The sequence below is a fragment of the Carcharodon carcharias genome, chromosome 2, assembly GCF_017639515.1.
Source record: "Carcharodon carcharias isolate sCarCar2 chromosome 2, sCarCar2.pri, whole genome shotgun sequence".
Classification (NCBI taxonomy): Eukaryota; Metazoa; Chordata; class Chondrichthyes; order Lamniformes; family Lamnidae; genus Carcharodon; species Carcharodon carcharias.
The window spans coordinates 93412659-93435317 of record NC_054468.1 but is presented as its reverse complement, the minus strand read 5'-3'; the positions used below and the strand labels follow the sequence as shown (position 1 = coordinate 93435317).

At 45.6% G+C, this 22659-nt stretch overlaps 1 protein-coding gene across 1 annotated transcript in view; it reads left to right on the top strand.

The window, feature by feature from the left end:
- Positions 1–22659, top strand: part of LOC121287874 (unconventional myosin-VIIa-like) — a 217143-nt gene that overhangs the window by 80368 nt on the left and 114116 nt on the right. Inside the window, exons 27-29 of the mRNA XM_041205870.1 lie at positions 14330–14456; positions 17843–17962; positions 18790–18963. Coding sequence (XP_041061804.1) covers positions 14330–14456; positions 17843–17962; positions 18790–18963 — 421 coding nt within the window. The remainder of the gene's footprint in view (positions 1–14329; positions 14457–17842; positions 17963–18789; positions 18964–22659) is intronic.

Here is a 22659-nt window from a genome sequence, read left to right as displayed (position 1 = left end):
AGCCCCCAAAGAGAAGAAGACTCCAGCTCCCGAATTTAGTGATGCGTCACTGGATCACCTGGATGCCATTGAGGTGCTTTACCCCAGTGGCAGAAGGAGGTCCAAAAAGCTCTCAACTGCGGCTTGGGGGGGAAGTGGTCAGACCTGTGAGCGTCAACTCAGCCCAGAAGAGATCAGCCATCCAGTGCAGGAAGCGGATGAATGATCTCATCCACGCCACCAGGGTAAGTCAACCATCTCATCACTCTCAACTCTCACACTCACAAGCCCATCAAACATTCACAGGATGATTCTCCAGAGGGATCTCTCACACTGCCAGCTCAAGTGACATTGCCGATCATTCTCTCATACACACCTTGACATCTCCATCTGGGCTCACATCCTGTGCAGCTCACGTACCCATCACATGCACGGCTCTACTCAGCACCCTTCTCGTTGTGCTCACACTCCCTCCATCTGTCTTTATGCAGGACAAGCTCGCCCATGATAAGAGGGAGAGGTCCCAGACCGGTGATGGGATGCCTGAGCTCAAGGCCCTCACTCCCTGTTCAGCTGGCTGGGGAGGACTGGGATCATGCCTGCAGCAATGGTGAGGTTGGCGGCACAAATGCAAGTGAGGACCCTATAAGAGATGCTCCTTCAGACAGCGACACTGTGAGTGCATTATGAAGTTTTAGAGTCTGCTGCCTTACATTAATTATCTCTACACTCTTTCATATGCACAACAGTCAAACGCCCTGGGGACATCAGGAGCCAGCCCTTCATGTCCAGCCCTGAGGACACCTCAGATGAGGATCCTGAAGACACTCATGTGGAAGACCTGTCACTATGCTTATCCACATCCTCCACCAACACAGAGACGTACCGCGGTGGGACCTAGATCTAGAGTAGGTTCGGGGTCACAATCTGTTGAGCTCAGCACAGATTCTGGTCCACAGAAGGTAGAGGCAGGGACATCAAGGTCACCGACACTAGGAGGATTACTGGAGGCCAGGATTCTGCTGAATCCCAGTCAGATGATGAGCCTGTGGACTCAGCTCTAATACAGATATTGGAGCTGCAGCAACAGATACAGGACTATCAGGCAGGGTTGTCTGATGCATCCCTCAGATTGCAACATATGACAGAGGAGTCCGCCTATGTTCAGTCTGAGGTGATTGTGCTGGCATGCCAGTGCAACAAGGTCAACACTGTTAGGATGGTGGCCGCCATGGAGACCTTGGTGCCCTGTGATGCTGCAGGAATTGCACTCCATCCCTGTAGGCATTGGTGGCACCCAGCAGTAGCTACAGGAGAGAGGGACAGGGCACCTAGTTATCACTCCAGATGCCCCTTCTTCACAAGGAGTCAGCCAGGTGTCCTCACCCATGGGGACCAGGACCAGCAGCTGGACATCCACCCAGGTGATTCCGGGAGTGTCCAGCCGATCCCAATCCCCTCTGCCTGTGACCCTATGACCTCCAGCTCCACAGGCTGAGGAGGGTGCACCTGCCCCACAGCAGGAGACCCAAAGCAGGCCAAGGTCCTCACTGTCAGTCAGCAGGCCGACTGCACCTCCGCTGTGGATGTTGGGCATGCACTAAGACGTAGCAGTAAGGTTAGGAAGATTAAGAAATACTCAAAATATATACAAATTGCAGAACAGTTGTTGCAGTTGTTTCAAGTTTCCCTTTGGGATCTGAGCAGCCATAACAGCCTCGTCTGGCACGTGCTATGACCTCTTCACCTGTAGCTTCAGGTTCCTCACTCTTATCCCTCTTGATGCCCTCACCTTCGGAGGAGACGTGCAGCTCCTCCATCTCGTCATTTGGCAAGTCCTCTCCGCTTTGCAGTGCCAGGTGGTGCAGGGCACAGCAAACCACTATGATCCGTGAGAGCCTCTGGGATGTGTACTGGAGTGCGCCGCCAGATCTGTTCAGGCATTGGAATAGCATTTTCAATATGCCAATGGTTTGCTCTCATGTGATGGAATGAGTATCGTTGTACCTTCCCTCTGATCAAGTCTGTGGCCACCTGCTGGCGTCATCAGCTACACCCTTTGCAGGTAGACTTTGTCACCAAGGAGCCAACCCTGGATGTGCCTGGTCCCTTGAAGATGACTGGAATCTGTGATTTACTCAAGATGTAGGAGTCATGGCAACTTCCTGGGTATCTTGCACAAACTTGCATCATGTGTTTCTGCTGGTGACAGACCAGCTGTACATTGAGTGAATGGAGCCCTTTCCTGTTGAGGTATTGCATTGCCTGTTGCCAGGGAGGTCTTATAGCCGCATGAGTGCAGTCGATGGCACCCTGCACCTGTGGGAATCCAGAAATCGCAACAAAGCCCAATGCTGTGGCTGCCTGGCTAGTTTGATCTCTAGAGAAGTTAGGTAATTGTGCACCTTCTAAAGAGAGTGTCCGTAACCTCCTGTATGCACTTGAGTGGAAGCTTGAGGGATGCTGCAGAGCTCCCTGGTCAACCACTGGAAGGAACAACTTGCAAAGAAGTTAAGAGCTACAGTGACTTTGACAGCTGCTGACATTGGATGTCCTCCCAGACCCCATGGTGTCAGCTGCTGGAGAATGTGGCAGATGTGACACACCAGATCCCTGGACATATGGAGGCATCGACTACACTGATTCTCGCTCATCTACAGGAATGACATGCGTCTTCTGTTTACCCTTGGTCTTGCGAGCTGCCTAAGCTGGGTGGATCCGTGAGTTTCATCCTCTGGGTTTGGAGGGGGCCCTGCTGCCCCTTGCTCATCAGGGTGATGCGCCTCCTTTTGCTGAGCCTGGCACCGACATCGCACTCTTCTCTACCTTTCCTCTTGCCTGCGTGTGATGATGAAAGATACGTACACATTCATCTTCCTCACGTTCTCCTCTCTGCTGGAATGTTGAAGAAAAACATGAGTGAGCATCAGCCTCAAGGTCCTCTTCCTGTCACTGACCAGTGAGTGACTGGTTTCAAGGGTGAGGAATTTCCTCTCATCGGGCGGATGTGATGGGTGGGCCTGGGAATGGCCATGAGACTGAACGCCACCTGCGTCGGACTCTGACCGCAATTTCACACTGGCTGGTCAATTAATGGCCAGCCAGTGTGAAACATGCACTGATGACCTCAGCACTGTCAGGGTGTGGGGGAGAGGAGCGCGAGCGCTGAAATGTGCGCGGGTGCGCTCAGTGAAAGCTCCCTGAAGGCATCGAGCTACCTCAGGGAGCTGAAGATTTTTAACATTAAAAAATAAAGATTTCAAAAATAAGGAAAACATGCCCCCTCATGTGACTCTGTTACATGGGCAGAGACATGTTAAAAATGAGTTTTAAAATTTTTAATTGTTTTTTAATCACTGTTTGAAACCTCATCCTGCCCTTGGATGAGGTTTTGCAAAAAATGCAAAGGCCTATTCGCCTACCCACCAACTGAAAGGTTGGACTGGCAGGGAAAATCTCACTTTAATTAATTGGTTAATGAGCTTAACCATCCTCTTAAATGTCGGTTCTGAATCCCGTGTGTGCCCACTGACCGAAATATCACGCAAATACATGATGATGTCGGGATGCTTGCCTGCACATCGAGTTGAAAATCCCGTCCTTTAGTTTCAGTCGATGCACCTCATTGAGACAGTCTGACATTGGAATAGAAATTGTGCTAATTTAGTCGCTATCACATCTCCAGACAATTTATTCATACCAGATTTGCACATCTGAACTGCTCTCTCGGCGAGTCCGTTTGAAGAAGGATGGTATGGAGATGTTTTCACATGAACAATACCATTGAGGCTTGTAAATCGGTTAAATTCAGCATGTGTGAATACCATTTCATTATTTGATACTAGCACTTCAGGTAATCCATTTATAGCGAAGCTTTGTCGTAGCTCGTCTATTGTTGCTGAAGATGTGCCTGACCTTATTTTGTACACATCCTTCCATTTTGAATGTGCATCTATGATAAGGAGAAACATTGTTCCCATAAAAGGTCCCACATAATCGATGTGTACACGTACTCATGGTCTTCCTGGTCATTCCCAGGGGTATAATGGGGCTGTTGCAGTAATTTTAATACTTGTTGACACTGCAAACAACTTCTCATTAGGTTTTCTATCTCTATCCATTCCCGGCCACTACGTATAGCTATGTGCTATTGCCTTCATTTTGGAAATCCCGGGATGTGCACTGTGAAGCTCAATAACAATGGCTTCCGTCCTTTGGGAGGAATAATCACTCGAGCTCCCCACAATAAAATACCTTCCTGGCTGGTTATCTCGTATTTTCATTGGAAATACGGTTTCATTTAATCGGATTCTTGTTTTTGACCAACCAGAAAGAACTTGATTTCTTATTTTGGATAAGACTGGGTCTCGGTTTGTCCAATCTTTAATTTGTTTGGCACATATCATGATTAGTCCAGGAAGTTTAATAACAAGACATGTTCCTGAGGAATTGGAACATCCTCATCTTTTACTTGCACGGGTGAACAACTGAGTGCATCTGCATTTGCAATTTGACTTCCGGGTCTATGAGTAAAATTATATTCACACATTGCCAGGATCAACACCCATCTTTGAGTCTATAGGAGGTATAACCGTGTCTTCACCGAATAGTCCTAATAATGGCTTGTGGTCTGTTATGATAGTGAAGTGATGACCTTGCACATATTGATGAAACTTTTTAACACCGAGAATGCCAGGTCTTCTTTTTCAATTTGTGAGTACTTTTTCTCTGCAGTACCGAGTGTTCTCGACACATAACCTAAAGGTCGTTTTGATTCATCATCCATTCGATGGGAAAGCACTGCTCCCACTCCATAGGGTGATGTGTCACACGTTAGTGTCAACTCTTTGGATCGAAAAGTATTTGAAGCGTAGATGACTATGACAACTTTTTACTTTTGCGAAAGCTTCTTCTTGAGGCGTTTCTCGTGACCATCTCTGATTTTTCTTGAACAAACAATATAATGTTGCCAGTTTTGTCGATTAAATTAGACAAAAAGTGTCCATAGTAGTTAATCATTCCCAAAAATGATTTCAGTTTGTAGTATTCTTTGGTTCTGGGGCTTCTTTAATTGCTTTCACTTTTTCTTCAATTGGATGTAGGCCTTGTGAACCGACCTTGTGACCTAGGTAAGTTACCTCTTCTGCCTGGAATATGTACTTTTCCTTTCTCAATCTCACTCCCACCTGTAAAAACATTACAAAACTTCCCCCCAGGTTCATCAAATGTTCCTTTTCTGTGAGTCCAGTCATGAGAACTTCATCCAAATAAACTACGACATGGCGCAATCCCTGTAGTAAACTTTCTTTGGAATATGGTGCGAACAGAAGATACGCCAAATGGTAAGTGGGTGTATTGATACAATACCTTATGTGTATTTATGGTGACAAACTCCCTAGATGCCTTCTCTAATTCCAATTGCTGACTCAAACCTAACTTCATGGAAGCCTTTCCACCTGCCAATTTAGTGTATAAATCTTCAATTTTAGATATGGGATATCTATCCAATTTTGCCACTTTATTGACTGTTAATTTATAGCCCCGTATATTCGAATGCTTCGGTCAGGTTTGAAAACAGGTACAGTTGGTGCTGCCCACTCTGAAAACTGCACTGGTTGTATCACTCCCAGCTTTTCTAATCTGTCCAGTTCGGCATCTACTTTATCCCGCATTGCATAAGGTGCTGGTCTTGCCTTCCTGAATCTTGGTGTTGCCTCTGGATCTACATGAATTTTTGCTTGTAGCTCTTCAATTTTTCCGAGTTATTCCTTGAAAACTGAGGCATATTTTCGTAGTAGCTGTGAAAGCCCATTAGTTCTCAGTTGGAACATTTCCATCCATTCCAATTTAATTTCTTGCAGCCAGTTTTGTCCGAGGAGACTAGGTCCCTCCCCTGCAACTACCATCAAGGGTAATCTCACTGTTTGAGCTCTGTAGTGTACTGTGACTTTTCATATGCCCTTGACAGTATGTTTTCTCCTGTATAAGTCTTTAATTTTCATCCGTTTCTTTTAAATTCAGCTTACGTTCTCCATGATTCAGGAATTTAAAAGTATGCTCACCGATCACTGTAGTGGCAGCACCAGTATCCACCTCCATTCTGATAGGCTTCTCATTCACTCTCTTGGGTACATAGGCTCCGTTCTTCTAACTTTAAATTATATAGTGAATAGATATCAGCACCTATTACTTCAGGCTTTTCAACGCTGTTTCTCTCATTGGGTTTTTGCCTTTGTCTGACAGTCTGCCTGATTTCTATCTTTACAATTTCTCATGAGGTGTCCATATCGATGGCAGAAGAAACATTCAATCTTTTTAAATTGTGTTTCATTATAGGGCTGTCTACTTCCACCTCTGTTACTATGATGCCATGCTTTTGCTGCTGAATTTCCCTTTTTAATTTGTCTGCTAGTGGTGGCTGCTTCTCGCTTCAGAACAAAGCTCTGCACTTGCATGCTCTTTTTGGTTGAAGCTCCCTGACCAACATGGAGGGCGACGCCATTTTTTACTCCTCAAATGGCTCCTGAGTCTTGCACTGCACCTTCCATTGCAAGAGCGATTTCCAATGCCTTCAGAAAATCTAGATTTGTTTCAGCCAACAAACTCCTCAGAATAGCACTTTTGTTTATACCGCACACCATCCAATCTCCAAGCACATCGTTGATTGAAGTACCGAAGTCGCAATATTCAGTTAATTGCTTCAGACTCATCACATAAAAAGTAACTGTCTCCCCTGCAGCTCTATTTCTTGAATTGAATTTAAAACCTTTGTATGGTCACTGATGGCTTGGGGTGGTAATGATTCCTTACCACGTTCACTAAATCAATAAAACTTTGAGTCTGGGGCGCTGGGCGCCAACAGATTTTGAATTAACCTGTGTGTCTTACTCCCACCCATGAATAGAAGAATCGAGCACCTATTCTCCTCCCCCGCAATGTTGTTTGCCTGGAAGAGGAACATGAGGCGTTCAACATAGTGAGACCAGTCGTCCGAGGTTGGATCGAATGGCTCCGCTCTTCCAAATTGCGGCATCTCTTGAGGGAATTAATTTGACGCTTAGAAGGAAATTTGCTTTAACTTACAACTACCGTGTGAGGTACGACCCAATTTTCGGTTCTTCTGGTTTCCTTCATTTTTCTTGCTTCTTACCTCGTTTTTTTCTGTGATTTTTTGTGCTTTTACTCTCATTGCCAGTTTGTTGGATCCAGTGCCCTTTGGTTTGTTGGGGCTAAAGGACCCAGGTTGCGCGCTTTGTTTGGGGTGACGGAGTCAGTACTGAGACAGAGAACATCTGGAGGTTGCTGTTTATTTACAAACTAAACTCTGCAGCTACACTTATGTACTCACAACTCAAAACTCTGTCTTCACTCTTCAGTGACTAACTCAAGACTCTCCCACATAGATGTAGCCCGCACTACTCTGCTGCTGGGCAATAAGATCATGTCACCTTACATTGCAATATTCACCTTAAAGGTATATTACATCTCAGATTACTACAGTGCGCTAGCCAGTTTGCGCAATCTGCCATAGTTTTCTCACGGTGGCATCATTCTTGGTCGCTTCCCTGATCTCATCCCGTTTGGTTACAGCCACTGGTAAATTCTTTGTCAGCATGTGAACCTGTGCTTCTGTTTCTTTATCCTCTTCCTCCGTGATGGGTGGTATGCATGTGACAGAGTGTCTGCAATGTACATTTCCTTGCCCGTTTGTATTTAACTCTGACCTAGTACTTTTGCAGATGCATTAGTAATCTTTGGATTCTTGATGGTGCACAGTTCAGGGGCCTTTTAAGTATAGCTTCCAAAAGCTTATGATCAGACTTTACTTCCATGTCTTTGCCATAGACAAACTGGTGGAAGCGTTCTAGGCCAAACACAATTGCTAGCATTTCTTTCTCTATTTGGCCATACTGCTGCTGTGTTTCATCCATTGCCTTTGAAGCGTAGGCCGCTGGTGCCTCATTTTGCACGAGGACAGCTCCCAGGCCAGTCTTTGAAATGTCCACTGAGATCTTGACCAGCTGACTGACATCGTAATACTTTAACACTGGGTCAGTGTTCTCTTCAGACTGGTCAAAGCCTTCTGGTGACTTTGTTCCCAGTGCCATTCCACATCATTTTGTAGAAGTTCTCTGAGAGGTGCTGTCAGGTCTGACATATTTGGAATGAATTTCCCAAGATAGGTCACCATTCCTAAAAATCTCTCCAAGTCTTTCTTACATTCTAGGGTATGTTCACGACTGCTTTGATTTTACTCAGGTCCAGCTTCAGTCCCTCACTTGTTAGCACATGTCCCAAGTTCTTGATTTCACGAAGACCTATTTTGCACTTTTCCCTCTTTAACTTGAGGTTCCTTTCTCTCGCTCTGGCCAGCACCTGCCTCAGTCTGTGGTCGTGTTCTTCTTGTGAGGCTCCCCAGAATAGCACATTGTCGATATAAGTGTCCACACCCTCTAACCCTTCAAACAACTGCTTCGCTGTTCTGTGGAACACCTCTGGAGCTGAATTAATACCAAAAGGTAAGCATAAGAACCTGTATCGTTCATATGGTGTGTTGAAGGTACAGAGATAGGAGCTGCATTCATCCAGCTTGACATGCCAGAAGCTTGAACTCATATCCAAGACTGAATAGTATTTAGTATCAGCTAGCTTACACGTGATCTCTTCTACTGTGGCCAGCTGGTAATGCTCTCTTGTACTGCCTGGTTTAGGTCTCTGGGATCCAGACAGACTCGCAGATTCCCATCTGATTTTTCTACAATTACAATTTGTCAGTTTTTCAATTTCCTTGATGATGTGAAGTTTCTCCTTTCTGTCCAACTCTGCTTTCAGTCACTCTTTCAGCATTTCTGGGATTTTCCAGTATTTTGGGTGTCACAGTCTCATCAATCTTGATGGTGTGTTCTTCTCTTCAGCAGCCAATCCTCTGGAACACATCTTTATACTTGCTCAGGATGTCATCAATGGTGACAGTCATTATTCTCTTGATTAGCTTCAGATTTTCATAAGTTTTGATTCCAAGAATGGGTTTTGCATCAGTTTTCACCACCGCTATTACAGAGACTTGGCTGAAGGATGGACAGGATTGGCAGATAAATGTTCCAGGACTTAGATGTTTCAGGCAGGATAGAGAGGGATGTAGAAGAGGTGGGGGAGTTGCACTGCTGGTACGACAGGAGGACACCGCGCTGGGCTCATGCAGTGAGGCAATATGGGTAGAGCTCCGGAATAGAAAGGGTGCAGTCACAATATTGGGGGTTTACTATAGGCCTCCCAACTGCCGGTGGGAGATTAAGGAATGGTTATGTAGGCAGATTTTGGAAAGATGTAAAAGCAATAGGGTTGTTGTGGTGGGTGATTTTAACTTTCCCTATATTGACTGGGAACCACTTAGTGCTAGGGGTTTGGATGGTGCAGAATTTGTAAGGTGCATCCAGGAGGGCTTCCTGAGACAATATGTAGATAGTCCAACTAGGGAAGGGGCAATACTGGACCTGGTATTAGGGAATGAACCCGACCAGGTGGTCGAAGTTTCAGTAGGGGAGCATTTCGGGAAAAGTGACCATAATTCAGTAAGTTTCAAGGTACTGGTGGATAAGGATAACAGGAGTCCTCGGGTTAAGGTGCTTAATTGGAGGAAGGCTAATTATAACAATATTAGGCAGGAACTGAGGAATCTAGACTGGAGGCGAATGTTTGAGGTCAAATCAACAACTGACATGTGGGGGGCTTTCAAACGTCAGTTGATAAGAATTCAGGACCGGCATGTTCCTGCAAGGATGAAGGATAAGCATGGCCAGTTTCAGGAACCTTGGATAACGAAGGATATTGTGAGATTAGTTAAAGAGAAAAGGGAAACATTCGTAAGGGCTAGAAGGCTGGGAACAGATGAAGCCCTTGGAGAATACAAAGAAAGTAGGAAGAAACTTAACCAAGGAGTCAGGAGGGCTAAAAGGGGTCATGAAAAGTCACTGGCAACCAGGATTAAGGAAACTCCCAAGGCCTTTTATACATATGTAAAGGGCAAGAGGGTAGCCAGGGAAAGGGTGGGCCCACTCAGGGACAGAGGTGGGAATGTGTGTGTGGAGCCAGAAGAAATGGGAGAGATACTAAATGAGTACTTCTCATCAGTATTCACCAAAGAGAAGGACTCAGCGGTCGATTTGTCTAAGTAAGAGTGTGTAGATAGCCTGGATCATGTTGAGATCAAAAAAGAGGAGGTGTTAGGCATCTTGAAGAATATTAAGGTGAATAAGCCCCCAGGGCCAGATGGGATCTGCCCCAGAGTACTGAGGTAGGCAAGGGAGGAGATTGCTGGGGCCTTGACAGAAATCTTTGTATCCTCACTGGCTACGGGTGAGGTCCCAGAGGACTGGAGAATGGCCAATGTTGTTCCATTGTTTAAGAAGGGTAGCAGGGATAATCCAGGAAATTACAGGTCGGTGAGCCTTATGTCAGTGGTAGGGAAATTATTGGAGAAGATTCTTCGTGACAGGATTTACTACCATATGGAAGCAAATGGGCATATTAGTGAGAGGCAGCATGGTTTTGTGAAGGGGAGGTCGTGTCTCACTAACTTGATTGAGTTTTTCGAGGAAGTGACAAAGATGATCGACAATGGAAGGGCAGTGGATGTATTATACATGTATTTCAGTAAGGCGTTTGACAAGGTCCCTCATGGCAGACTGGTACAGAAGGTAAAGTTGCACGGGATCAGAGGTGAGCAGGCAAGATGGATACAGACTTGGCTTGGTCATAGAAGACAGAGGGTAGCAGTGGAAGGGTGCTTTTCTGAATGGAGAGGTGTGACTAGTGGAGTTCCACAAGGATCAGTGCTGGGACCTATGCTGTTTGTAGTATACATAAATGATTTGGAGGAAAACGTAACTGGGCTAATTAGTAAGTTTGCAGACGGCACTAAGGTTGAAGGAGTTGCAGATAGTGAAGAGGATTGTCAAAGGATACAACGGGATATAGATCGGTTGGAGACTTGGGCGAAGAAATGGCAGATGGAGTTTAATCTGGACAAATGCGAGGTAATGCATTTTGGAAGGTCTAATACAGGCAGGAATTATACAGTAAATGGCAAAACCCTTAAGTGCATCGACGGGCAGAGGGATCTGGGTGTACAGGTCCACAGGTCACTGAAAGTGGCAAGGCAGGTGGATAAGGTAGTCAGGAAGGCATTTGGCATGCTTGCCTTCATTGGCAGGGGTATTGAGTATAAAAGCTGGGAAGTCATGCTGCAGCTGTATAGAACCTTAGTTAGGCTACACTTGGAATATTGCATGCAATTCTGGTCGCCACATTACCAGAAGGATAAGGAGGCATTGGAGAGGGTGCAGAGGAGGTTTACCAGGATACTGCCTGGCCTGGAGGTTATTAGCTGTGAGGAGAGGTTGGAGAAACTTGGATTGTTCTTACTAGAGCAACGGAGATTGAGGGGCGACTTGATAGAAGTTTACAAAGTTATGAATGGCATGGACAGAGTAGATAGTCAGAAGCTTTTTCCCAGGGTGGAAGAGTCAATTACTAGGGGACATACATTTAAGGTGAGCAGTGAAAACTATAGAGGAGATGTGCAGGGCAAGTTTTTTTACACAGAGGGTAGTGAGTGTCTGGAATTTGCTGCCAGAGGAGGTGGTGGAAGCAGGTACGATAGTGGTGTTTAAGAGGCAGCTTGACAAATTCATGAATAGGATGGGAATAGAGGGATATGGACCCCGGATGTGCAAAATATTTTTGATGACGGGCAATATGATCAGTGCAGGCTTGGAGGGCCGAAGGGCATGTTCCTGTGCTGTAATTTTCTTTGTTCTTTGTTCTTTGTTATGAATGGAAGTGCTTGAGACTGTTTTTTTGTAGTTCACTTTAAGTGTGCACTTCCCGTCTATTGCAATTTTTTCACTTTTGTTTTAGTTAGCTGTTTTTCTTTGCTTATCTTGCGATACAGGTTTATGGGAATGACATTTGCTTGTGTCAAGCTTGAAATTAACCATCATGTTGGCAATTTTTAAATCAACCTTCCATTCGTCTTCTGTGGAATTTGTTGTTACTGCACCAACAAAAAGTTCCTTTTCAGTGTCTGTGTCAATCCTGTGCACTTTCTTCAATTTACACATCTTAGCAAAGTGATTTAGTTTATCACAGTTCTTACACTGCTTTCCATAGATTGGACAACTGCGTGGTAAATGCTCTGTTACTTCATCAGCTGCATTTAAATGTTTTAATAGCAGTTTTGTTCTTTTTACATTGAGACCGTCAATTTGTTCTTTCCCGGGGCTGTTTCTGATTAACTGCATCTAACTGCTTGACCATGTGCAGCTTATCATCTTCCATCATCTGTTTAATCTGGCATCTTGTTGTCTCTGCCGCTCTGCAGATATTTATTGCTTTCTCTAGTATGAGATCAACTTCTCTCAAAAGCCGTTCTCTCAAAGTGTTATTTGCAATCCCACAAATTATTCTATCCAGGATGAGTGATTCCTCAAGCTCTCTAAATTCACACAATTTAGCTTGTTTTCTCAGCTCAGTTACGTACTGACCAATGTTGTCACTGCCTTGCGTGCATGTAAAAAAATCGATACCTTTCATACATGATGCTTTTCTTAGGGCTGCAGTAGACTTCAAATTTTCCCCATTATTTATTTCAAGTCATTTCATTTCTCATCACTTTCAAACGTGAATTTGTTATAGATTTCTGGGGCTGCTTCCCTGCTACATGAAGAAGGATGGGAGACCGTACCCGAGGGTGTTGTTTTATCACTGCCCGTCACTGCGAGGCACAGCTCGAATCGCTGCCAGAAACTCCTCCAGTTTTCAGCAAGATTGCCCTCCAAACTGAACCCTGTTGGTGGTTTCAGAACCTGCTGAGCTAACTTTGTTGATAACACATTTTACTAACATGAATATATATCTGCAGTAACTGAATTCTATCAAGATAGGCTCCAACATGTGCTACCTGACCTTCAACCCCCAGGTCAGGTGACTCCATATCTAGTACAGAGTCCCATATAGTATCTAATACTGGAGCCCACTACCACAATCAGCTATTATCATGACTCTCCCCACCAGAGTGTTTTCATAGCTTCATTTTCTACTGCGTTATAGATTCAGGTTGCAAAATGGTGGTGCTGAGGTTTTACTACCAGACCAGCTTCGACCCTCCCTGTGTGATTATGAAAATCCCTCCCATCATCCTGGAGGAGCATCAGTACAGGTTTCCCTCCCTCCAATAACACTCAGTCCTCCCCTTGTAATCCTTGGTGCAATTGTCATTGTGGTGGACCCCTCCTATCTTACTCCCTGGTGGATGTGCCTATGCCCCATGTGGACCTTACGCCTCCCCATCTTGAGGCCTATTGCACCGTGACATAAAGAGACCACTGCCATCAGACCATCGAGTGCCTGCCCCCACACTATCTGTTCCCAATCTATAGGCTGCAGATGCTTCCCTTAATTCTGACTATGCAACCAGCGGCCCAGTATTATGTCTGAAACCAGCCCCCCTGGACTGACGTGTGTGAGGTGGTGACCAGGCCATGCGCACCATGCTGGGCACGACTGACCTGCCCTCTCCTTTCATTTGAACTGGGACAAACACAGCTCTTTGCAAGCTCAGCAAGGTAAGCTGAAGCAATTCTTTACTTCCCATTTTGGCACCGGAGACATTTCCTTCCCCACCCCATCCAATCATGTCTGAGGGCACCCTTCTCCAGTTTTTACAACCCCCCCAAGCCAAGCCTTTGCCCTCCAGCCCATTTTAAACTCCCCCCCCCCAACCCCTCTTACCGTTACCTCTGGTACGTAGAGTCTTGGCTCTGAAAGCACCCTGAGATTGTTGTGCTCTTGCCTGTGCAGCCTGGCACGGAGTCAGAGGCGCTGAGAGGGATGCGTGAGTTGAGGTAGGCGAATAGGCCTTGAAATCATGAATGAAGTGCAGTTCACCAGAAGCACGTCGTGAATCACGCCGGTCTATTTTGACACTGGAGTGGCCTTTTGATCCAGCATCGGGGTGTGATTCCGGCGAGCTGCCTTCATAATGAGCATTCATGAAGTTCAAATGAATGCAAATACCATTCCCGACATGGCGTGGTGGGAAACGTGCGTCACCATTAAAGCCTGCAGTGGACAATCATGACGTGTTTTTATGACAATGTGAAACTGATGTTTGCGCTCTCGCAATATTCCCCCTGTTGCCCCTCCCCCCAAATCCTGTGCCTAGCATTATGCCTGCCACGGGTGGGAACAGAAAATCCCACCCATTGCATTACCAGCGAACTGAAGGAGCATTGGATGTATCTCTGTCAATAAGCTGACCCTCCTGACTGTTTCCTTGTTCTTGTTGCAGGGATGAGATTTATTGTCAGATCTGTAAACAGTTGTCCAAGTGTTACAACAAGAATGTTTATGCCAGAGGGTGGATTCTAATGTCTCTCTGTGTTGGCTGCTTTCCACCTACAGATGGGTTTATAAAGGTTAGTCTCTCTGTGTTCCCCTTACATGGCCAGCTTTGTCCCATGTTCGCTCTCTGCATTTAGCTTTATGTGGAACCCCTTGCTTCATTCTGAAAAATGAATGAAAGTCACCATAGTCCCAGAGGACCATACGTTGCTCTCTTGTTAGAGAGAGACAACTGGTGGTGAGTTTAACCTGAGGGTCACCACACCTCTGGTGAGAGGCAAGGTTGAGAAGGTGTGGCGTTCATGGTGGCCTCAGCCGGTATGGGAATCGAATTTGTGCTGTTGGCGTCACTCTGCATCATAACCCAGCCGTCGAGCCAGCTAAGCTAACCAGGCCAGTTCAGCAGCTGCCCCCATTCTCCACATTGTGCAGGTGATTAGTTTGAAAATTTATTGAAGATAGTAAATGAAAATGGAATTGCTGTTTGCTAACACTGTGGCTGTCATTTTCTCTCTGTGAAATGTGCTTTGTTTGCTGACAGTCCCATTTGTGAATTGGTTGATTGGCCTTTGGTGGTTTTACTTGATCCTGTAGGTTGAGTGAGTGGAGTTGTTCATGTTGACAATATGTCAGGCTGGCATGTGTACCACATTAAACCTTGTAAAGAGAGGCAGCTAGCAGCTTGTTGGGCCGCTTTCCAGCTTGGATACCAGTCAAAGTTCCAAGCTGCAGGGATTATGTTTGATCTCATTTGACCCTTCTTCACAATTGTACTGTCAGACAAACCAGGAGCAGCATGAAGCCCAGTTTGAAATGTTGCTGCTTTGAGGTGCCAACCCACACTGGAAGGGAGGGGTTGGCATTTTCCTGGCAAGTTGTACTTTCCATGTTCATTGGGCCTGGCACAGTTCCACACTAATTGCAAATACCAAGGCCAGACCACCACCACACACACACACACCCCCACACCCCCCCACCCCCCCCCCCCAACCCCGCCGCCCTTCTCCCTGATAGGTTGGTATTACCAAAGGTCCCTCTGATCTTGTCTCTCTGTAGATTCTCTCCTGGGAATTTCAGATTCCCAGGACCCAGTGTGGGGCCTGAGGATTCAGACCCACACTGCAGGCAAGATGCCAATCATTCATTTTAAATGGTTAATCAACCATGTGAGACGTACACCTGAATTTCTGATTTGAGCTGGACAAGGCAGAGCCAGGGGCGATGTACAATTACTGCTAATAATCTTATTTTGTTGTTTGAATCCTTGGGCATCAACAATCAAAAACAACACCACCAACAACTTAACATTTATAAAAAGGATATGGAGGCACTGGAGTGGGTGCAGAGAAGATTTATAAGGATGATACCAAAAATGCATGGGTATACATATCAGGAAAGGATTGACAGGCTGCCTTGAAAACGGAGGCTTAGTGGTGACTCAATAGAGGTCCTTAAAATTATGAAAGATTTTTGATAGGATGGATACAGATAGAATGTTTCCTGTTGTGGGAAGAGCATAGCTAGAGGCCATCACTATGAGATAGTCGCCAAGAAAGCCAATAGGGAATTCAGAAGAAACTTCTTCACCCAAAGAGTGGGAAGAATGTGGAACTCACTACCACAGGAAGTGGTTGAAGCAAATAGTATAGATGTATTTAAGGGCAAACTGGACAAGCATATGAGGGAGAAGGGAATAGATGGTTACAATGGTAGATTTAAATGAGGAAAGATGGAAGGAGGCGTGAGTGGAGCATAAACACCATGGACTGATTGGGCTGAATGGCCTGCTTCTGTGCTATATATCCAATGTAATCCTATGTAGCAAAACACCCCAAGGCACACAAGAGTAATTGTCAAACAAAATCTTAAAATGAGCTACATAGAACTATTAGGACAAGTGAGAGATAGGTTTTAAGGAGTATCTCAAAGGAGAAAAGATGCATAGAGTTTTAGGGAGGGAATGCCAGAGCTAAGGGTCTTGCCAGATAGAAGGCACAGTCGCTTATGGTAGCGCGCAGAAAATTGAGGATGCACAAGAGGCCAAAATTGAAGAATTGCAGAGATCCCCTGGTAAGCTTAGGCACTGAGTATTGTGGAGGGTCATATGATAATATGAGGTTGGGAGATGCGAGCATTGCACTTAGACTGAGACCTATTTGACCAGAATCCATAGAATCAGTTTGTCATTCCTACTGGACAATTACAAGTTGAAGCCTCTGGTTCCATTCACAATATAACTGCAATGTCAATATGAAATCATAGAAGCATTCAATACAGAAGGAAACCATTCGGCCCACTGTGCCTGGGCCAGGTATTTAATTAGTCCGACATCCCTGCTCTTTCACATTGTTCTCAAATTATTTCCTCCAAATATTTACCTTTTGTGAAAGTTACTGTTGAATCTGCTTCCACCACCCTCCAGGCAATGTATCCAGGATGTAACATTAAGTGCTGACCTTGCTAGTAGTGTCGCCATCCCATAAATAAATTTTAAAAATCTCACTGTTGACAAAAAAATGTTATTCCCATACCCCCCTCTTTGATTCTTTTGTCAATTGTCTTAAATTTGTGTCTTCTGGTTACTGACCCTCCTGCTAGTGGAAACAGTTTCACTTATTTGCTGCATCATTCATCATTTTGAACCCCTCTATGAAGAAATCTCCCCTCACCCTTCTCTGCTCTAACAGGAACAATCCCAGCTTCTTTAATCTCTCCACATAAGCCCCTGGTCTCTGGTAGAGCTGCCAACTCTCCTGGAGTCTCCAGGAATTGAAACTCAATCTCCAGAACACTGCTGTGTGCAACCCTGGAGAAAAATCATCGGGACATTACAAATGATAACATTTAAAAAAAAATCTGAACATTTCTCTTTACCAGATATAAAAATTTTAAATGGGGAGAAAAAAGACCGTTGACTGATAGTCAAGCATCATCCAATTAGGTAATTAAACTTTTTGCTTTGTAGAAAGGTAGTACGTCACAAGGATGGATGTGTGGGGGAAGTCATGCGACGAAACCTCCAGGAATACATTTAATCACAGTTGGCAACCCTAGTCTCAAGTACCATTCTGGGTAAATCTCCGCACCCTCCCTAGGGCTTAATTGACATCCTTCCTAAAGTCTGGTGTCCAGAATTGGACAAACCCTCCAGCTGGGGCCTAACCAGAGATTTGTAAGGATTTACCATCATTTCTTTGAGTTCTCTCTGCACTGGCAGTTACAGGGTGGGCACAGCCTTGTACTGGACCTGACGCATGAACATAATCGAAACGCTTTGGATTTATAGGCCCAGTTAAGTATTGGTGCTAAGTGGTCTTGGCTTTGACTGTGGAGTGTTAAATAGGAGAGAGCTAAAGTAGAACAGAAATAGACAGAGATAATCCTTACCGATTTAAAGTGGAGAATGTTTTCTTATTGTATCTGAAGAAGGTTGTATTTCTTTTGTGTTTACTTTTATCAGTATCTGCGTAATTTCATTCGTGATGGGCCTTTGGGATATGCTCCTTACTGTGCAGAACGACTGCGACGCACATTTGCAAATGGAGCTCGGAGAGAGCCACCGAGCTACCTGGAGCTGGAGGTATGGATGCAAGGGAACCAGAGCAGCTTCACTTTAGTGTGGAGCAGAGAGCGAGTAACAACTTTGTCAATGCCACTTGCCCTCTGGTTTATTTGTATTGGCTGGGCCAGGTTACAGGAAAAAAGTGGGCCTCCAAAGATGAGGACTTTGTTTTGAGAAAAACCTCGGGAGTTTAGGAGCTGGTTGGGTTGGGGGCTGTAGAGAGGAGATTGGCTATGTCCTCTCCCCATTGTGGCCAGATGCTGAAGTTTACAGCAACAGGGACAAGTCATTTTTCAGATATAGCCAAGGGCCCAGGCACTGGCAGCCCAATAGGCTGGGAGTGTCTGTAGCCCACAGTCCCTAGTGACAGGTTATCATTACTGCTAAACTCTGCAGGCAGGTGAGTGGGCAGTCACTGCAAACAGGAGGCCAATCTGGACGGGTGGACACTCCGGACGGGCGGTCACTCCAAATGGGCGAGCACTGTAGATGGGCGAGCACTCCAAATGGGCGAGCACTGTAGACGGGCGGGTACTCCGAATGGGTGAGCACTGTAGACGGGCGGGCATTCTGAATGGGTGGTCACTCCGAATGGGTGAGCACAATAGACGGGCGGGCGCTCCAAATGGGCGAGCACTCTGAATGGGTGAGCACTGTAGATGGGCAGTCACTCCGAATGGGCGAACACAATAGATGGGCAGGCACTCCGAATGGGTGAGAACTGTAGACAGGTGGTCACTCCAAGTGGGCGAGCACTGTAGACGGGTGGGCACTCCGAATGGGTGGTCACTCCAAATGGGCAAGCACAGTAGATGGGCAGACTCTTCTTTTAACTTTTCTCACAGGCGACCAAGTCGAAGCAGCTAATCAAGGTGACGGTGACACTGATGAGTGGATTGAGCTGTTTGATCTCTATTGATTCCGCTACGACAGCCAATGAGCTGTGCAAATCTCTCACAGGCAAGATTGGACTGAAGGATACCTTTGGATTCTCCATATACATTGTGCTATATGATAAAGTAAGTTACTGCAGGATGTGATCGATTGTATCTATGTGTGTGTCCTGGGATGGATAAGGAGGATTGGGTTGGGGAGGTGACTGGCGGATTGGGATGGGTCAGGAGTCCACAGTGAGATGACTGGGTGTCCAAATTTAGGGCCCAACATGAGAAGGTATCTGTTAGGCAGTTAAAAAGCATTGTGAAAGGGAGGGAACCCTTTCCTGTTCTAGTAACAGAGTAACAGAGTAAGGAAAATCCTCCATCTGAGCAAGTGAGGCTGCTGAAGGAAACAATGCAGTCTAACTGCACTTTGGAGTTGGGTATTAAACTCCTGACACTATGGGCAATCCGTTCCCTGCTGTGCCTGGCTGACGTGCCTCCAGCATGCCAGTTCATTCACAACACTTGAGCAGCAGGATGTGAATGTCAGAGAATGGGAGGGTGTTGCGCCATCAGAGGCAGGACAGGATGTCCATTCACTGGTCTGACTTGTCATTGAGCCTTTCCCAAACCATGAAACTGTTAGTGTAGTGAGAGCAGGACCTGCGTCGTTTGTACCTTTCCTTGGGCACCAGCCCTACTTGGGGACAAGGTGAGGTTAATTTCTGAGTCATTCCAACTGGCGATGCCAACATTTATCTGCTGACCAGGCAACTGAATTCCACCGAGTAACCGGTAACATTGGGCCCCATGTTCCGCCAGGAAGTCATACATACAAACATACGATTTTTTTAAAAAAATCATTCATGGGATGTAGGCATCACTGGCTAGGGCAGCATTTATTGCCCATCCCTAATTGCCCTTAAGAAGGTGGTGGTGAGCTGTCTTCTTGAAATGCAGCAATCCATGTAGTTAGGATATACCCACTGTGCTTTTAGGGAGGGAGTTCCAGGGTTTTGACCCAACGATAGTAAAGGAACGGTGATATATTTCCAAGTCAATTAGGAGCAGCAGAAGGCCATTCAGCCCCTCAATTCTGCTCTGCCATTTAATAAGATCATGACTGATCTGATTGTAACATCAACTCCACATTCCTGCCTGGCTAACATTCAGGCTGTCAAGGGTGCTGACATCACAGAGCTACGGTTTCCCTCGGCTGATATTACCCTGCTGCACTGCAGTAATTATGGTTTTATTTAGTGTGCAATGTACTTTTAAAAATAATACCTGTTAGGCAAGATCACATGATCTGTAGTAACCAATAGGAGAGTAGTAGGGACTACCTCAACAGTCAGTGCAGAGATAGAGTTGGAGTTGAAAGTAGACATGTAGTTGCTGCTGAGTACATTGTAAATAAACTTAATGTTTGCACCCAAGAAGTGTCTGCAGATCAACCCTATCATTAATAATACAACTCAGCCACCCTACAACATGCACCCAGCTCCTTTCCTGGAACGGGGGCGATGGACAGATGGAGGACTGTCCCCATGTTGCAAAGGGCAAAATTAAAGGGGCGGATACCCAGCAGATCCAGACCGCACCTCCACATTTCCCCCAGCTTCTCCCCGCCCCCCACCACTGACTTTCACTAATGTCGACTGTAGTCTGCAAAGAGTTTTCAGCCTGGCATTTCTTCCCCATGTCACTGTGCCTGGCCCATTTTCAGGGGGTTACTTGCCTCTATTCAGCTTCTTGGAAGAAAGGGCGTAGAAGCACCGAGTGCAAAAAAAGATTGAGAAGTTGAGGTCTCCTCTTTGGTAAAGAGAAGAAAGAGAAGTATATATAGAAAAGTATAAATGGGTTAATCATGGTAGATGAGGGGAGAATCAAAAACTAGAGACAATTAATACAAGGTATTTACTAATGAATTCAGAAGGAAAATGAGGAGAAATAACTTTACACAGTGGTTAGAATTTAAAGTCACTGCCACAGGAAATGATTGGGGAGATTAGCTTAGACACTTTGAAAAGGAAACTAGACAAGTACAGGAGAGAAAAAGGAATAGAAAGATCTGCTGAATGGCTGAAATGAAGTAGGTAGAGTGGGAGGAGACCTGTGTGAAGTATAAACACCAGCACAGACTGATGGGGCTGAATGGCCTGTTCCTGTGTTGGAGATTCAATGGAAAGTCAGCATTACTAACCCTAAAAGTGAGAGGTGAATACTCCAGGAACCAAAAAGGGAATGTTTCTGGATCGGGTGTTGCTTAAAACTAAATTTGTCATTCACCTGTTACGGACTGGAGAGGGATTAAGTTAAACAGCCCTGATTTCGCCTCTCACTACCCGTCTATAAATGGAAATATGTTTTTGATTTTTGATTTACCTATTTATAAGTGGTGGCATATTTTCCCCAACCCTTCAGTTTTGGAGTGATCCAATCCTCTATTAATAACCCCACAGCAAACTCGAGAAAGGATAAAAATCAGAGGGTTAGTTTATTTTACACACACAAAATGTGGGAAGGAGTTTCGCAATATCTGCCCCTTTTTGCATTCATACAATAAAGGAGGGATAAGGGAAAGAAAGGGGTTCAGCGCAAAGACCACGATAAAAATAAGAGTTATGTTTTCGGGTGAGTCCAAAGTCCAGTGGCGCATTTCTTTAGATTTCTGGAGCATTGGGACCAGTTCTGGGGAAGGTGGACTTGTACAAGCTGGACGGTCTACTTCTGAACAGGACTGGGACAAATATCCTTGCAAGGGTATTTGCCAGTGCTGTTGGGGCATGGGGGGTTTTAAACAAGATTGGCAGGGGGATTGGAACCTGAGGGCAAAGTCAGAGCAGGGAATGGGAGATGGAGAATTAGTGAGTGACTCTGAAAGACAGAAGAAGCACAGGTTTAAAAAAAAAGTGTACAGCACAGGAATTTGGCAGTGGGAGTATAGCAAATAAAGCCGATGAGCTGAGGGCACACATATATGCATAGCAACGTGGGGGAGAATTTTCTCCCCATTGGGGGAGCTGAGTGGGCGTGGGTGCAGGTGGGCGCGCAGCTGATTGCCGCCTATGAGTTGCTATTTTATGTGGGCGGGCCAATTAAGGTCTGCCCAGTATGACATGGACCCAGAAGTGCTGAGCGCTCCCTTTGCGGGCAGGGGGAGGAGGCTGAGTCGGGGCCTACACTCTGTATAGAACCTTGGTTAGGCCACACTTGGAATATTGCGTACAATTCTGGTCGCCACATTACCAGAAGGATATGGAGGCGTTGGAGAGGGTGCAGAGGAGGTTTACCAGGATGCTGCCTGGTCTGGAGGTTATTAGCTATGAGGAGAGGTTGGAGAAACTCGGATTATTCTCACTAGAGCGACGGAGATTGAGGAGCGACTTGAAAGAAGTTTACAAAATTATGAGTGGCATGGACAGAGTAGATAGTCAGAAGCTTTTTCCCAGGGTGGAAGAGTCAATTACTAGGGGACATACATTTAAGGTGAGAGGAGAAAACTATAGAGGAGATGTGCAGGGCAAGTTTTTTTTACGCAGAGGGTAGTGAGTGTCTGGAATTCACTGCCAGAGGAGGTGGTGGAAGCAGGTACGATAGTGGTGTTTAAGAGGCAGCTTGACAAATACATGAATAGGATGGGAATAGAGGGATATGGACCCTGGATGTGCAAAATGTTTTAGTTGACGGGCAATATGATCAGTGCAGGCTTGGAGGGCTGAAGAGCATGTTCCTGTGCTGTAATTTTCTTTTCTTTGTTCTTTAAAAACGTTCATGAAACCTCATCTTGCCCGTGGATGAGGTTTCATGATAAATGCGAACGCCGCCTGGGCT